Raw genomic sequence first — 18,346 nt, 5'->3', positions numbered from 1 at the left:
GGAAAAAATATATCTTGAATTACTTATGTATCAATATTACATGATTTGCCTTCTTAGACCTGTATCATTGTATACTAATAAGCTACTGTTCACATTTTGTGAAAACCATCAGAAATTGCTAACTCACAACGCTGCAATCTCTGCTCAAAGCTTGTTTAATGCATTTATTTAATACAGGAGTTCTCAGAGCTTTTAATATACTGACACAGTTTGAATCTTCAAAAAATATAATATGTGGCATTGCCTAAACTTATCCTGGCTACAGAACAGTTCTTTTGACAAAGCCTCCTACAGATGTAGTAGCCCATGTAACAAACCTGAAGAAACATTGGGATGGATGTATTCACTGTTGTGTATTTAAGCAAAATACATCTATGAACTCTTAAGGAAGGCTCAAAACCAAGCTGAGATAACTTTTAAAACAGGAATTTCTTAGTTGTTTTGGGGGGGAAGGGGATTATAACCTCCTTGGATATCTGAATATAATGCTATCTGACCCACTCCCAGATAAAAAATGCCAATACTACAGTTTGGAATATTTTGATTAGATTATCTCCACAGAGAAGTGATGCTCCCAATTGTGGATATGACCTCTGATTAGATGTAGATGTGGCGCCACTCATTCCAGGTGGTTCTTGATTAGTTTACTGGAATCCTTTAAAAGAGAAAACATTTGGAAGAGTCAGAAACAACAGACACCTCGGAGCCGACAGAAACTTCAGAGCAGAGCCAACACAGATGTAGACACACAGAAAACCGAGACATGGATATCTGCAGATGTTTGGAGCCTAGCAGACATTACCGTGATATGTTAAGCAAGCCAGAACCTGGAGAGAGCCAAGAGAAAACCAGCCCCAGAGAAGCAAAGTGAAGAACCCCCAAAGAAACAGAGCCCAGGAGCAAGGGACCAATTGATGCCAGCCACGTGACTTCCCAGCTGACAGAGGGGCTCCTGACACCTTAGCCTTTCTTGAGTGAAGGTAATCTCTTACTGGTGCCTTAACTGACACTTTCACTTCCTTGGAACTGTAAATTTGTAACTTACTAAATTCTCCTTTGTAAAAGGTGTTCCAGTTCTAGTATATCATATTCAGCAGCTTACAAACTAACACAGTAGTCAATAGGTGGAAACAACCAGGGCACATTAATCGATGAATGAATCAACAAAATGTGGTATATACACACAAGGGAATATTATTCAGCAGTGAAAAGGAATAAAGTTCTGACACGTTATAACAGATAAACCCTGAAGACATCATGTTAAGTGAAATGAGCCAGACACAATAGAACAGATAGTATATGATTCCACTTATATGAAACAACAAAATATACAAATTCATAGGCAGAAAGTAGAGTACAGGTTGGTAGGGAGGGAGTATGGGGAATTAATGCATAACAAGTTCAGGGTTTCTGTTCTCCGTAACGGAAAAGTTTTGATAACAGATGGTGATGATGACAGTACAACACTGTGTATGTGATTAATGCCAGTGAATTCTTTGCTTGGGAGCGGTACAGAGAGGAAATTTTATGTTGTATATGCATTACCATAAATTTTTAAAAGAGAGAGACTAAAGAGACAATGATAATTAAATGCAATATATAATCAAGAATTAGATCTAACAATGGAGAAGACACCTAAAAGGACATTATTGGAACAAAGGAAGAATTTGGAATATAGACTGCATGCTCTCTATTAATGTAAAATTTCTTCTACTTGATAACTATACTTAATGTAGTTACATGAATAAATATAATTATTAAGAAATATACATGAAAGTATTAATCAGTGTTAAAGGAGCATGAAAAATGCAATCTTCTCTCAAAAGGTTAAAAGACAGACAGATATTAACAAATGTGGCAAAACCTTAAAAGTTGGTAAATCTGGATTATCAGGATGGGGTGTACTAGAGTTCTCTATATTATGTTTTTAATGCTTTTTTTAATTGTGAAATATAACATATATACAAAAAAGCAATAAATTTCCAAGTCCATTTTAACAAGTAGTTACAGAACAGGTTTTAAAGTTTGGTATGGGTTATAGTTCCATGATTTTTCATTTTTTCTTCTAGCTGCTCCAAGATACCAGAGACCAAGAGAAATATCAATATAGTGATTCAGCAGTCATACTCATTCGTGAAATCCTATCTTCTCTGTTATACTCCTCCTTCTCTTTAAATAACATATATCTATATAATTGTATGTATATATATATATAAAAGCACTAAATTTCAAAGTACACTGCAACAATTAGTTATAGAACAGATTTTAGAGTTTGGTATGGGTTACAATTCCACAATTTTAGGTTTTTATTTCTAGCTGCTCTAAGGTACTAGAAGCTAAAAGAAATATCAACATAATGATTCAGTACTCATACTCCTTTATTAAACTCGATCTTCTCTATACAACTCCACCATCACCTTTGATCTTTCTCCCTCTCTTTAGGGATATTTGGCTATGCCAATTCTAACTTTTTCCTCTTGAAAAGGGCTGTCAATAACATGGGATAGCGGGATGGAGCTAGTTTATGTTCTGGAAAGGCTGGCCCCTTTGCATTTTAGGAACTTATCTGATGCAGGGATCCACCTAGAAGGTTGTAGGTTTTGGAAAGTTATCCTAGTATACTGAAACTTTGTAGAATCTTATTTAATGCTCTAGGTACTCTTTAGGATCGATAGGAATGGTTGTGGTTTGGCAAGTTATGATGGGCAGCAACATCTAAACTGAAGTATGCGTAAGAGTGACCTCCAGTGTAGCCTCTCAACTCTATTTGAACTCTCTCAGCCACTGATACCTTATTTGGTACACTTCCTTTCCTCCTTTTTTGTCAGGATAGCATTGTTGATCCCATGGTGCGAGGGCCAGGCTCATCCCTGGGAGTCATTTCCCACCCGGCCAGGGAGACTTTCACGCCTGGATGTCATGTCCCACGTAGGGGGGAGGGCATTGATTTCACTTGCAGAGTTGGGCTTAGAGAGAGAGAGGCCACAAGTGAAGAACAAAACAGATCCTCTGGAGGTGACTCTTAGGCACATCAATAGGGAGGCTAAGCTTTTCTGCTACATACATAAGCTTCACATGAGCAAGCCTCAAGATCAAGGGCTTGGCCTATTGAGCTGGTGTCCCTAATGTTTGACACAGTTATCAGAGGTTTCCCGGGTGGTAAAGTTTAATAGTTTCCTAATTTTCCCCCATCCATCAAGGGACTTTGCCAATACTTTTTGATTATCTGCTTAAGATACTCTGGGATCTACTCAGGCATTACATTAAGCTACATAGGATTAAAGGCTTTCATTCTTATTCTGTGCTCCCTGTGTTTAAATTTTTTAATATCTGTCCAGGCAACTTAAGTTAGATTATAAAACTACAGAAATTTTAGGCTCTCTATATTAGTTTTGCAACTTTCCAGTAAGTTTGAAAGTATTTCAAAATAGCATATTTTTTAGAAACACAAAATGAAGGGTAATTTATGCTTTAACTTTCACTTCGATATTGTCAAAACTACTTAAAGTTATTAAAATCTAAACTATGGCCTAAGAAAAATTAAAATAGTGTAAAACATCCTTTTTGAAGGAAATTTTAAAATTTGCTTAAGAGTTAAACTAGAACCTGACTATACTGACATATCTGCTCCAGATAAAATGTTAATCTATCTCCTAGTCACGTTATCTTCCTAAACCAAGCTAAGAAAAAAATTGATTTTGTCACTCTCATAGCAGTCATTTAAAAATGACTAGCCCACGGGAAAAGTCGCCAATTTAGGCAGCCTAACACTATTTTAGTGGGCCAGCCTTTCTGCACTCAGAAAGATTAATAACAGGACTGTCAAACACTATCACTAACACTATGCAAACCACAGACACCTTAATGGTTTATCATTATAATCACATATAATCCTAAAAGTCTATCCAAATTGTAAAATTCAAAGAATATCATGCAACAAAATATGGAAAGTTGTCTGCGATACAAAACCAGACATATTTCACTGTAAGCTAAAATGCTGGAACAGCTATTTGCTTTGCCCAGTTACCAAAAATTCTTATTTCAAAAAGGAGTTACTGTGGTGACATCATCAACATGGTGATATAAGACATCCTCTGAAAAAAACTTCCCTGGAGAATCAGCAAAAAGAAAGGACAAATCTCACTTGTACAGAACGCTGGAGGGAAGGTAGAGATTGGAAGGGCTCCACAAAAGCTGAATCAAAGAAAGAGAAAAATATCAGGAAAAACTTCCATCCCAGACCCACCAGTCCTCTTCCCTACCCATCACTAAATCTCATGCAACCTGGGGTGTGCTCAGGGGCAGCAGCCCAGATTCCCCCCCACCTCCCAGGAGGGACACTGACTATAAAGCCACATACAGCTGGAGTTAGCACCCCAAGCATATCCAGACACAGGGACCCAAGTGCACAGAGACCCAGGGCAGAACAAGCCATGGAGGAGTGCTGAATACAAAAAGGCCATATGGAAGAGCTTCAAAAATGAAGGATTAGGGAGGAAGTGGCAGAACCCACTTTTCTCACAAAAGCAGTGAGCAGTTAGAAACTGTCCAAATCAACTGTTGGGGGATCCAGGACCATGGGTGGTCAGTACAACAATCAAAACTGTATAGGACAAAGAGACTGAGAAATTGTCGTCGGAGACTGTGAGTAATTCCATCCAAGGTACCTTGCACCCATCCCCTACCCTCAAGGAAAGCAGTGTGGCAGGCAATCTGATCCTTGCTGGGGGAGGGCTGGAGATTGGGACAGCTGCAGGAGTCTCCCAACACAAGTACAGAGAGGGACAAGATATTAGTCAGCCAAGTGAGAACCTGGGATCCCCACAGATTCAGACCCTCCCAGTCAGAAGCAGCCAGGTATCAATGTTTCAACTGCTTCAGAGGTGGAACAGATAACCAAAGAGTACCAACTGATGGGGGGGGGGGGGGGTCCAGAGGGCGGAAGGGAAAGGGCTTTTTGGAGTCTTTCCAGACACTCTCCAAGGACCCAGTGGATCTAGTCTACGCCCCCTGCATGGGTACCGCCCCGTGTGGGCTGAGAAATACTGACAAGTCAACTGCCAAACAGCCTTAATTCAAACCTAATCAACAAAAAAATCCTAGAAAAGAGAGGGAAACCAATCTTCAGAATAAACTCATCACAATATTCAGATGACCAGATATCAGCAAAAAAAATCACGAGGTATACTAAAACACAGGAAGATATGGCCTGATCAAAGGAAGAAATTCAAAAGATGAGAAACAGAATTTGGAACTAATCAATACATTCAAATGAATCTCCTAAATAAGTTCAACAAGATGACTAAAGACAATAAAGGATATTAAGAAAACTTGGGTTGAGCATAAAGAATTTGAAAGAATGCATAGAAAAATAACAGATCTTATGGAAATGAAAGACACTATAGATGAAAGTTAAAATACTCTAGAGACACACAACAGCAAATTGGAAAAGGAAGGATCAGCGAGCCAGAAGATAGAGTATCTGAATTCAAATAGATAAAAAACAGATAGAGAAAAGTACAGAAAAATTTCAACAGGGTCTCAGGGAAATGACTGACAATATGAAGCTCACAAGCATATGCATCCTAGGAACAAAAGGGAAAAGGGTCAGGCAGAATATCTGAGGAAATAAGGGCCAAAAATTTCCCAATCCTCATAAAAGACAAAATAATGCAAATCCAAAAAACCCAATGTGCTCCAAACAGAAAAATCCAAGTAGATCCACTCCACATGCCAATCAGTCGGTCAAATGACAAAGAGAGAGGGGGAATTCTGAAAGTAGAATGAGAAAAGCAATTCAGCATATAAAAGGGAAGCCAAATGAGACTAAATCTCTAATTCTCATCAGAAACCATGAAAGTGAGAAGGCAATGGTATGATAAATATTTAAGATAATTAAAAAGAAAAAATTCCACCCAAGAATTCTTTATCCAGCAAAGCTGGATTTTTATTCAAAAATAAAGAGGAGTTTAAAACATTCACAGATAAGCAGAAGCTATGTTTGGTAACAAGAGACTTACCCTATACAAAATACTAAAGGGAGTTGTGCTCACTGAAAAGAAAAGACAGCAGAGAGAGACTTGAAGGAAAGTATAGAAATGAAAATTATCATAGTGGCAACTAAAAGGATAAAAAGAGAGAGAGAAAAAAAACATCAACCTGACAACTAAAAGCCAAAGGATAAAACAGATGAAGTACTGCCTTTTCAGAAATAACACTGACTCTTAATGGATTACACTCACCAATCAAAAGACACAGATTGGCAGAATGGATAAAAGATATATATATGATGCATCTATATGCTGCATAACAGAGACTCATTTTAGACCCAAGAGTACAAATGGGGTAGAAGTGAAAGGATGGAAAAAGATACTTCACGCAAGAAGTAACCAAAAAAATGCTGGGGTGGCTATACTAATATCAGGCAAAATAATTTTTAAATGCAAAAACGTAGTAAGAGACAAAGAAATACATTATATATTAATAAAAGGGGCAATTTTCCAAGAAGAAATAACATTCATACACCAAATGAAGGTTCTCCAAAGAACATGAAGCCAACACTGGCAAAACTAAATGGAGTAATAAAGGACTCTGCCATAACAGTGGGAGCCTTCAACACAACTCTCTCTTCAATAGACAGAACATCTACACAGAGGATCAATAAGGAAAAAAAGAACATAATATGATGAATGCACTAGACCTAACAGATATAAATAGAACACTGCACCTCAAAACAGGATATACATTATTATCAAGGGCTCTAAGAACATTCTCCAGGATAGACCATATATGCTGGGGTACAAAACAGGCCTCAATTAATTTTAACAGATTGAAATTATACAAAGCACTTTCTCTGATCATAATAGAATGAAGGTGGAAATCAGTAACAGCTGGAGAACTGGAAAATTCACAAATACATGGAGGTTAAACAAGATGCTCTTAAACAATCAGTGGGTCAAGAAGACACTACAAAAGAAATTAGTAAATATACTGAGATGAATGAAAACAAGTACACAATATATGAAAACTTATGAGATGCAGCGAAAGAGGTACTGAGAGATATCCCTAAATGCCTACATTGAAACGAAAGAGCTAAAAATCAAAGACCTAACTGAACACCTGGAAAAACTACAGGAAAAAAAAAAAAAACAGCTAGCTAATCCCAAAGCAAGCAGAAAGAAAGAAATAACAAAGATTAGAGTGGAAATCAATGAAATTGAGAACAAAAAAAGGGAGAGAGAATCAATAAAACCAAAAGTTGGTTCTCTGACATCAATAAAATTGATAAAATCTATTTTAGTTAGACTGACAAAGACAAAAAGAGAGAATACGTAAATAGATAAAATCAGAAATGAGAGGGGGGCCATTACCTCAGACCCCAAAGAAATAAAAATCATAAGAGGATACTATGAACAACTATATACCAACAAACTAGATAACTTAATACGAAACGGATGATTTCCTAGAAACAAACAAACAACCTACAAGCTCGGAAGAAGAAATAGAAGGCCTCAACAACCAATCACAAGAGATGGAACCAGTCATCAAAAACCTCCTAACAAAGAAAATCCCAGGACCAGATGGCTTCATGGATGACTTTTAGCAATCATTCCAAGAATAATTAATATCAATTCTATTCAAACTCTTGCAAAAAATTGAAGAGCAGAGACCACTGCCTCACTCACTCTATGAAGCTAACATCACCCTAATACCCAAGCCTGATAAAGTTATTACAAAAAAAAAACAATCTCTTTAACGAATATAGATACAAAAATTCCCAACAAAATACTGGCAAATCTAATCCAATAACATATTAGAAGAATTACACACGATGGACCAAGTGGGTTTTATCCCAGCTATGCAAAGATGGTTCCAAACAAGAAAATCAATTAATGTAATACACCATATTAACAAAATCAAAGGGGTAAAATCACATGCTCATCTTGATTAACAAAGAAAGGGCATTTGACAAAATCCAGTATCCTCTCTTGACAAAAACACTTCAAAAGGCAGGATCAAAGGAAATTTTCTCAACATGATAACGGGCATTTATGAAAAACCAATAGCTAACATACTCAATGGTGAGACTGAAAGCTTTCCTTCTAAGATCCTGATACCCACGGCCATCACTGTTGGTCAATATTGTGCTAGAAGTTCTAGCCTGGCAATTAGGCAAGAAAAAGAAACAAAAGGCATCTAAATTGAATATTTAGATTAGGAAATATTTAGAAAGTCCAAAAAATTTTTTTAAAAAAATATGACAAAGCTAGGGATACAAAATCAACATTCAAAAATCAGTAGTGTTTCTATACCAAGCTACCGAAGGAGGAATTAAGAAAAAAAAATCCATCAACAGCAACTAAAAGACTCCTATATCTAGGAATAAACTTAACCACAGATATAAAGGACCTATATTCAGAAAGCTACAAAGCACTGCCAAAAGAAACCAAAGACAACCTAAAATAAATGGAAGAACATTCTGTGTTCATGAATTGGAAGGCTAAATGTTAAGATGTCAGCTCTACCCAAAGTGATCTACAGATTCAATGGAATACCAATCAAAATTCCAATAGCCTATTTTGCAGATATGGAAAAGCTAATTAACAAATTTATTTGGAAAGGTAGGGGGCTTCGAATAGCCAAAAACATCTTAAAAAAGAATGAAGTTGGAGGACTCATTTTCCTGACTTTAAAGTATATTATAAAGCTACAGTGGTCAAAGCAAGCATGTAGATAAACATACTGATCAATGGAATTAAATTGAGAGTTGAGAAACAGACCCTCAGACCTAAGGTAAATTGATTTTTGACAAGGTTCACAAGGTTCACTCAACTTAAACAGAGAATGGAGAACAGATGCTTGCTATGGGCAGAATTTTTAACTAACTTGAATTTAAATGTTTGGAAATGGATAGAGGTGATGACAGCACATTATGGTGACTCTAAATGGGTGATTGTGGTTGAAAGGAGAAAGCTAGAGTCATATATGTCATTAGAAGGAAAGCTAGAGGTTAAAACATGGGACTGTGTGACACAGTGGATCTTGAAGCGGACAATGACTGTGATTAAGGGTACAAGTACAAAAAAGTTATTTCATGAGCTAGAACAAATGCACGTCACTATTACAAGGAGTTAATAATCGAGTGGCATATGGCATATTGCAAACTACGGACTATAGTCAACAGCAATATTTTAATATTCTTTCATTAATAATTAACAAATACACGACACCAATGCTCTAGGGATCAATGATGTAGGGGTGCAGTGGGATAAGGGTATTGGGGCATTTTACTTGTTCATTCTTTAAGTAACAAAAACGTTCTAAAATTGATTGTGAAGATGAATGCACAACTACGTGATGACACCTTAAGCCACTGGCGGTATACTTTGGATGGATTATATGGTGTGAAATATATCTCAATTAAATTGCATTTTAAAAAGCATTGGGTGCATGGGTAGTTTGGTGGTTAGAAAGCCCGTCTTTCTTGCGGGAGACCTAGGTTTGATTCCCGGACCAAGCACCCAAAAAAAGCAGCATTATTTGAGCTTTTTTTTAATCTATAAACAACCCACGGATCTATATAACTAATCCATGCTTACTGCACAACTGAAAGTACAATAAAAATGGATAAAAAGTGTTACCTATAGAAGAAGTCATAAGCAGGAAGAAGAGCCTATAATATACTCAAAATTTATTATCAAAATCACATTGATATAAGATTAACCTATAACATTAATCCTATGAATCAGCTGTACGTGTCTTCATATAAATGGTCCATTTGCCAGCTGCAGATTCTAATCACATTTGTGGTAAAATACAGTAAGAAAAAGGTAGAGGGAAAGAGGAAGAAAAACAACCCATTACAGGATGTTGACAAGCACATCTACCCAAGTTTTAGAATATATTGGTTAGCAGGCCACATAACACTAAAATAATATACTAAGTTCCTCCCACACCAGGTTATTTTGGCTTTCGATTTCAACCTACTCAAGTGACAGGAGTCTGGTGTAACAAAATACTCTAATTTTCATACCCTAACCTCTCTAAGAAAACCTGTGTACTTCCCAGTCTCCATTACCAGACAAAACAGTTCTTCAATCCAACAATTGTCCTGCAGTTTCACTTGGACAGATGACAGCTTTGTTATCTCTCCTTTTATTACAACTTCATGGGTTGTGGCCAAAAATTAGCAATAAGGTGAAAAAGTAACTGAAGTCCTGATAATATGCCTGAGGTGCTCTATCTCTAGAATACCTAACCACATTTCCCCAAAAAGAATGCTTACTTACAGAAGCACAAAAACCTTCTATTTGCCAATAACTAGCGGATTTAAATTATTACCTTTTACTTATTCTAATGTCTATTTTTTTAAATGTATTTCTAACAGACCCATAATAATGTTTTACCTGGCGCCCACAAATGGAATTATTAATGTAAATGCTATCGCTGTTTTCAAGTGCCAAAAATGAGGGCAGAAATCTGTTACCTTGTTTGCCTACATCCCCAGTGCCTGGCACCTAGAAGATACTTAATACACACAAATCATTGAACCAATTAAATTCATGGAACAGCCCCATATTTTCGGTGGTAATGAAACTGTGTTCAAAGATGTTCTGCTTACAGGAAAGGCGATCAGTTGCTATAACCTGGGAACCTTCTAACAGTACCACTAGCTGAAAAATGATTTAACCTTTAGCAGAAAATAAGAATGAGAGCTGAAGTCAATTCTAAGTGAGACCTAGGATGAGTTTTGTAACAAAGCAAAACAAAAGTTGCATTTTCGTAAGATGAATGACTTTCCTTTCTCTATTGCAATACCATGATTAGTGAAAATTAAATAATTTGAGGAACAGAAGAAACCTTAGAGCCTACATTATGAAACAGATGGGCTCCAGCAACTGTCACCAATTTGTTCAAAGTTCTTTGCATAATTCCAAACCTAAGAAAAGTATTTTATGAATATTAATTTTTTTTCACTTCTTTGGCTATGCTATGTAACAGTCTACTATGAACAAAGAAAAACTATGACTGACCACTATCATAATCTTCCATTTTTATGACTTTAAATAAAAGGGAAAACTGAGTGAGGAAAGCTTTAACTTTTTCAAAGACAACAGTTCCTCTCCTCCCAGAGTTTTCTAAGGCTATTTCAACTGACAGTTTTTACTGTTCTCCCATTGTATTTTTAGTCAGCAATAGTTTACTGTATTTGATTTCTATTACTGATCTGTAGACGAGTCTTATCTCCCCAAAGACTTAGGAGGTATACCTTTCCAAAATGCTACCTTGCCATGCCATTAATAATAAGTGTTGGTAACCCCTCTGTCATCTGTCTCCCCTACTTGAATGTAAGTTCTATTAAAGCAGAACTGGTTCTGCCTTGTAGGACACTACAGAGAGGTTCTAAATAAATGCTTGTACAATGAATGAAGAAATTCTGGAGGACAATGGCCTTATCAATATACTTCTTCTGCTACCTAAGTAAAGAATGCATCACAATTTCTATTTGGCATTATGAAAACATTCTTTACAGCTCTGAATTAAAAATTTGCAAATAACTTTACACACAGACGATATGTATTAGATACACACTGTTAGAGAAGTGCACATTCAAAACAGTTTTATTCAAAGGCCACACAAAGAATTACAGAGATTCTTTGGGACGAGTTTCCAGTATTTCATTACCATTGCTGCAAATGATTTTCTCAATAACCACCACTAAATGACTTCACTGTGCAGGCTTGAATTTCCCCGTGTTTTGAGAACTTATAGTGGAACATATTGAAATAATGAATGACTACTCTCCAGGACCTTACAATAATCTTAAATTTTAAAAAGATGGTGATGCTTAAGGAAAAATCTTGAATACAAATACATAAAAAGCAATTTTCCTGTTAGTTGTGAAAGACTGGAAAAATTTCACTGCAACCTCCGTTTCTTTGCTGGTCAGAGAGTCAAGAACTGAAATAGGAAAATTTATAACACCTCCATGCCCTTTGAGTCACAAACTAGGAAGGGTGAAGAGGATCAGAAACTGCGGGGTTACTCTACATGAAAGCAGGAAGTCAGTTTTTTGAGCATGGGCCACTCGTTCAGATTCATCAGCCCACTGAGAACACTGGCCTTTTGATAGTCCACATCCAAGCCCCTTTAACCCTGAAGCCAGAGCCATTCTCACCGGGAGACGTGTTCTGCTTTTCCGTTTGGTTGTTCTGCTAGGCTGATAAAGAGAAGGAACAGGACAGAGCACTCAGGACACCTCTCTCCTTCTACTTGGCCTGCGACTGGAGGATACTCCTCCGGTTCTTGCCAGAAGAGGAGGAGGCGAACCAGGCAGAGCCCGACAGGGAAAAGAACCCTTGGTGGCGAAAGAAGGCGGCTCGTCCACGCGGCCGGAGAACTCACCGAACAAAGCACACCGCAGACCCGGTGGGGAGACGCGGAAAAAGGGGACAAAGATTCACACCAGCTCTTCACCACCGCCTGGGGCTAGAGACAGGTGGAGCCGCAGTACTCCTTGGAGGGAGAAGAAAGACGGGTTTTCGAGGGGCTAATCTGAACTCCAGCGCCAAGGGGAACCGGGACCCTGCCTGGGGAGAACGCCGGGGAATAAGAGGCGAGCGCTGCGGAGAAAAAGGAAGGCATGGTCGGGGTCACGGCGGGCGGCCACTGCTGGGGGCGAGTGCGGGGTCCTGTCCGAGCAGTGCCGAGGATACCCCCCGGCGAGGATGCCCGGGGCGCAGTGCGGGCAGCCCCCACCTGGGGCCCTCCTGAGCGGCCGCCCGCCCTCTTGCACCCGCGCCCGGGGCAGCCACACAAAGCGGATGGCGAGGCGCCCCAGTCGCTTGGGGGTGGAGGGGCTCCGGGCCCGGGGCGAGGTGGCCGAACCGCGACGCCCGCCGCGCCCCCGCCTTTGTCTGCCTGGCCCCGCGCCCCCCACACCCCACTCCTGCCCAGAAGCTCCACCGCCCGCGGCGCCCTCACCCTGCGCGTTACCCGGGTGAGTAGCGGTCTCATCTGCTCGCCAGCACCATCCGCCTCCATGGCCGGCCGGCCAGCCAACACACCGCAGCCGCTACGGTGCTGCCCCGCGCGGTCCGCCCGCGCCGCCGCAGCTGCCGAGACGCGGGCGCGCGAGGGGAACGAACGTGCGCCCGCCCTCGAGAGCGCGCGCGGGTGGGGAGAGCGGGTTGGCGCGTGCGGGCAACGCGGAGCGCACGTGGGCTCGCGGAGGTCGCGGGGCTGCCTCTCGCTGGGAAGTGAGACCGCGTTGTGGAACGTGGAGCGAGAACTGAGCTGGCTGGAGGACGCGGCCGGGAAAGAGGAGGGACCCGCGTAGGGGCCGGGAGGCGGGGCTGCAGGCGGTGACGCACTGGGCGCCCGGGCCCCGCTCCGGCACGCCCCCTCGGCCCGCCTTCCGCGTCACGCCCCCTGCCAGACTGGCAACGCAAGCCTCCTCCGGGCGCCCGGCGGCCGCGCTGCGAGGCCACCCCGCGGGGCGGAGGGAGAGGGAAGGGATGGACGTTTGTCCCAACCAATCGGCGGCTCGTGTGATCCGGCCTTCTTCTCAGAAGACCCCGCCCCCCTTCGTAAAATTTGAACTGACCAGGGCTAAGCTTCTAACCCCTTTTTCGGTTGGGTGGCTCTTCTGGGGTTTAGAAGTGGGGTGGGGGCGTATCACTACCCCGCACTGCCTCCTGGCAGCGTTCTTTAGATGGAGAAGAGGAAATTTACGGAAATCTGAAAAGAAATGAACGGGTCTTCACGACTTCGGCCAGTTTTCTTTCCTCAGTTTAGTAAGCATGAACCTCAATTTGGTGCCTGTGAAAGAGGGATACATCTGACCGGATATCCTTATGCCCTTGTCACCTTGACCCGGCGCCACAGCGCCTCCCACATGTCTACCTTATAGGACGCCTCTCTGATCTCTGCATCTGTAACTGGACATGATGATGATACCGGCCTCACAGGGACATTGATGGGTTAAGCGAATTTCTTTGCATAAACGTGCTGGGTACCCAACATGCTTATTATAGTCGTTAACTGAATTCTCTTGGGTATTTAAAGAAAGTTACAACGTGTTTAATTGAGAAGAATTGACTCAGTGCTATGGAAGGAAACTTCTTTTCTGTGGGTCTGGACTTAGATCTTACTCCTCATTAGGATATTAACGAAGCCTTTTGTCTGATAGAGATAGCTAAGGATGCTGGATGACTGTTTCCTGATTTGTGGCCTGGTCTTCTTTTTTTGTTGTTGTAAATTTCCTGGAGAGGTGCTTCTAGGGTGGCACACATTGTTCACTTAATTGTATAAGAATAGATGTGCTTCTATTAATAATAGCCAGCATTTTAAAGACAATGACATTTTGCAAACATACTTCAACGTCTAAACCTCAAGATACTACAAAATATCTTTTATCTCCATTTTACAGATAAGGAAACTGAGGCCAGAGATAACTGGTTTTAGACGTTAATTAGTGTAATTGTTCTTTCTATTGGACTATAAAGTTGAACAATGATGAAACAAGAATGAAAAGGAAAGAATATGGAGAAGAGGAGAACTGGAAAAAATATACCTCTCTTAGAGTTGCTGCGGTGGTTTAAAGCTGTATGTGCCCCAGAAAACATTTTCTGAAATTTAATTCATTCCTGTGGATGTGAACCCATTTTAAGTAGGACCTTCTGATGAGGTTCCTTCAGTGAAGGTGTGACTCACCTCAATCAAGATGGGTCTTAATCCTCTTACTGGAGTCCTTATTTAAAAAATGAAATTTAGATGGAGAAAGCCACAGAAGTAAGAAGCTGAAATCCATAAAACCTGGAAGAGAAGGGAGAGTCCAGTAGACACTGCCACATGCCTTACCATGTGGCCCAGGAGTCAAAGATCTCTAGCAGCCACTCTTCAAAAAGAAAGTATCATCTTGGGCAGTGCAGTGGTTCTTCCCTGCCATTCCAGGGACCCGGGTTTGATTCCTGGAGGCTGCTCATGCCAAAAAAAAAAGAAAAGGAAAGAAAGTATCGCCTTAATTTGGACATTTTCCTGGCCTTAAAACTGTGAGCAAATAAATTCTCATTGTTTAACCCAACCTATTTCATGGTATTTGCTTTGTGCAGCCTAGGAAACTAAAAGAGTTGCTTAAGATATCAGTCACTTGTGCCTGTACTACAGCTCTCTAAAGTGAATATGATTTATATTGAAAAATTTGTTCTGGCCTCTCTTAAAATGCAGCTCCCCTATACTGAAATAGTAATTAACATATACAAAACATCCTTTGTCTTCTTTCACTGTTTTATTTTTCTGTGTAGCATGTATCCCTTACAGCATTTTATATATTTTACTCTTTATTTTGTTTATTGTCTGTTGACACATATACATACAGCTGTTGCACGCTTCATGTAAGCATCATGTGGGCAGAGACTCTTGACTGTTTGGTTTGCTGTTACATCCCATTATCTAGAGAGTGCTTGGACGTTAGTGAGCTCTCAGTAAATGTATTAACTGAGTGAGTTAACAGAGGAAGGGGGATTGAAGGGAGTGCAACAACTTCTCTTCTAGATACCTAAAAGTGTTCTTGGTGACAGCTGAGGATATGGCCAAAGTAGGAAAAACAACAACAGGAACAAAGACCCTTAATGCCAGAGCTGAAAGTGCTTAGTTGTCAACTCTAAGAACCGATTAAAACTGCATGCTCGGTAGACGATAGTAAGCAATGAGTTTTTCTTCATCCATCCTGCAAAAAGAAAAAAATAAACCCTTGGTTTATTCGGTCCCCAAATATTTTTGAGTGACTGTATTGCCATGTACTTTTTCCACACCTCACTTCATCTTGCCTGTTAGAAAAAAATAACGTAATAAAAATATGAATTGTAGACTTTATTACTCTCAATTTTCCACCTAATTCAAGCTCAGTCAAAGTTCATCCTGATGAACTTTGATGGTCTTAGCAGGTAAGAAAGATAATTTGTAATTAAAATTGCTTTCGTGCAAATGGGATGGTGTTTTGGTTTGCTAAAATTGCCTGAGTGCAATATACCAGAAATGGATTGGCTTTACAAAGAGGATTTATTAAGTTACAAGTTTACAGATCTAAGGCCATAAAAATGTCCAAATTAAGGCATCAGCAAGAGGATAACCTTCAATCAAGAAAGGCCGATCACATCCTGGTTTTCTCTGGCAGCTGGGAAGGCACGTGACTGGCATTCTCCTGGTCCTTTGCTTACGGGTTGCTTTGCTTTCTGACTCCAGTGGCTTTCTATGTCAGCTCTCCAAGCATCTCCGAATGTCTGTGTCTAGACATCTGCTCTCTGTATCAGCTGTCCAAGCATCTGTGGGCCCTCACTTAGCTTCTCCAGGGCAAACTCTGGATTGCATCTCTTAGCTTCTGTGTTAGTTAGATTCAGTTGTCAACTTGGCCAGGTGAGCATACCTAATCTTGTTGCTGCAGACATAAGCCAACGGTACGTGAACCTCATCTGTTGCCAATTACATCTGCAGTCGGCTAGGAGGCGTGTCTGCTGTAATGAGTGACGTTTGACTTAATTGGCTGGTGCTTAAATGAGAGATCCCAACGTAGCACAGCCTAGCAGTTTGGCATTCCTCATCTCAGCACTTGCAGCTCAGCCCGGGCCCTTGGAGATGGAGAAAGAAATCACCCCGGGGAAAGTTGTTGGAACCCAGGGGCCTGGAGAGAAGACCAGCAGAGACCATCCTGTGCCTTCCACGTAAGAAAGAACCTCAGTGGAAAGTTAGCTGCCTTTCCTCTGAAGAACCAACAAAATAAATCCCCTTTTATTAAAAGCCAATCCGTCTCTGGTGTGTTTCATTCCGGCAACTAGCAAACTAGAACAGCTTCCCTTGGCTCTCTCCAGGTTCTGTCTATTTCTGTGAGTCCTTGCCTAGCACCCAGGGTATTTCTGTCTGGCTCCTATAGGCCATGAGAGAGGTCTGTGAAAGGACTCTGGTAAATGGATTAAGACCCACTTTGAATAGGTGGGTTCACATTTCCATGGAAACAATCCAATCAAAATGTCCCACCTTAAACAAAAGGTTTGCTCCCAAAAGATTGAATTGAGATTAAAAGAACATGACTCTTTTGGGGGCACATAACAGTTTCAAACCAGCATAGTTGGCTGTAAAAGTTTTCCAAAGTACTTAAAGACAAAGTTGTTCACTTTTTTTAAACATTCAGCTGAAATTTAGCAGAGGGAAATATTTGCTAAACAAGAGTGAATATGAACCTGTAGCAGTTAAAATTAATGAGGTTTAGCTGTATCCCAATTCAGGACACTTCTGTGCTTCTGGAATGGTAGGTAGTCCTAGCAAGGCCTCTGATACAACCCTTGGGCAAGATCTTCATTCTGAGGAGCAAACAGTCTTAACCGGTAAGCAATTCTTTAAGAGCCATCCCATATTTTCTAAAGTCAAAAGCAGCTTCTTTATTATTTTGAAAGGCCTGAATCATCCTTAACCTTTAGCAGAGGAATCTTTGACAAGTACCTATGTATCTTCCTTAACTCTACTTTGGTCACAGCTGAAATTTAAATACTCCTAATCACCTGATCCTTAAAAGAAAACTAAAATCCTTAGAATAGTGTTTACAACAACAGCATGGCAGTCTCAATGGGTAAAAGACAAAAGGAAAATAATCAGAAAATCTTTGCTCTTTATTTATTAAATAATATTTAGAGTACTAGGCCCAAAGATAGATTAAAACATAAAAATAAAAATAGACCTGGGGATGCACGGGCAGTTCAGTGGTAGAATGCTCGCCGTCCATGCAGGAAATTGGGGTTCAATTCCCGGACCATGCAACACCCCCCCCCCCAAAAAAAAGTAGACCTGATCTTTGCTCTCATGGAGTTCAGAATAGAAGTCATTGATATACTGAAAAAATGTCTAAACACGTGATGCATTTGACTCTGATACAGTCATGAGAACCTCAGTGAATGAGACTTGGGTCTATTCTTCTGGGGCAGAAAGGATGCGGCTACCAACCCTAGGAGGAAGACATACATAAAAGTGTTTGGATAAGCTGCAGAGAAATGCAGTAGATTTAAACTGAGTCATGAATGATGATGGCATGACTTTAAGTAAATGGGGAGAGGGGCAGAGAGGGTGGGCAAAGAAAGGCATTCCAGGCAGAGGTAAAAGCAAGCACAAGGACATTCATCTAAAGAGAAAGTGTAGGGGAGTGCTGAAGCAGCTGAAGCAGACTGCCTGAGGCTGATACCCAACTGTGCCCATTGTTGTGTCTTCAGGCAAACTACCTCACCCTCCCAGCCTTCTTTCTGAAGCTGCGATCTGGGAATAATAGTGGTAGCCCTGTCAGAGGTTAGTGATGATTAAA

General features: G+C 40.4%; 1 protein-coding gene across 4 annotated transcripts in view; it reads right to left on the bottom strand.

The window, feature by feature from the left end:
• The window catches only part of SLC4A7 (solute carrier family 4 member 7), a 127,299-nt gene extending 114,177 nt beyond the window's left edge, over positions 1-13,122 (bottom strand). For 2 of the 4 annotated variants that reach the window (XM_077129954.1, XM_077129953.1), the window contains exon 1: positions 12,985-13,107. In XM_077129954.1, coding sequence (XP_076986069.1) covers positions 12,985-13,044 — 60 coding nt within the window. In that variant the 5' untranslated portion in view covers positions 13,045-13,107. Of the gene's footprint in view, positions 1-12,984 lie in introns of all 4 variants that reach the window. The other 2 variants (XM_077129952.1, XM_077129951.1) reach the window with 2 other exon arrangements.
• Between the last annotated feature and the right edge of the window lie 5,224 nt (positions 13,123-18,346).

This window comes from Tamandua tetradactyla, chromosome 15 (genome assembly GCF_023851605.1).
Source record: "Tamandua tetradactyla isolate mTamTet1 chromosome 15, mTamTet1.pri, whole genome shotgun sequence".
Lineage (NCBI taxonomy): Eukaryota > Metazoa > Chordata > Mammalia > Pilosa > Myrmecophagidae > Tamandua > Tamandua tetradactyla.
This window is presented reverse-complemented; position numbering and strand designations above follow the sequence as displayed.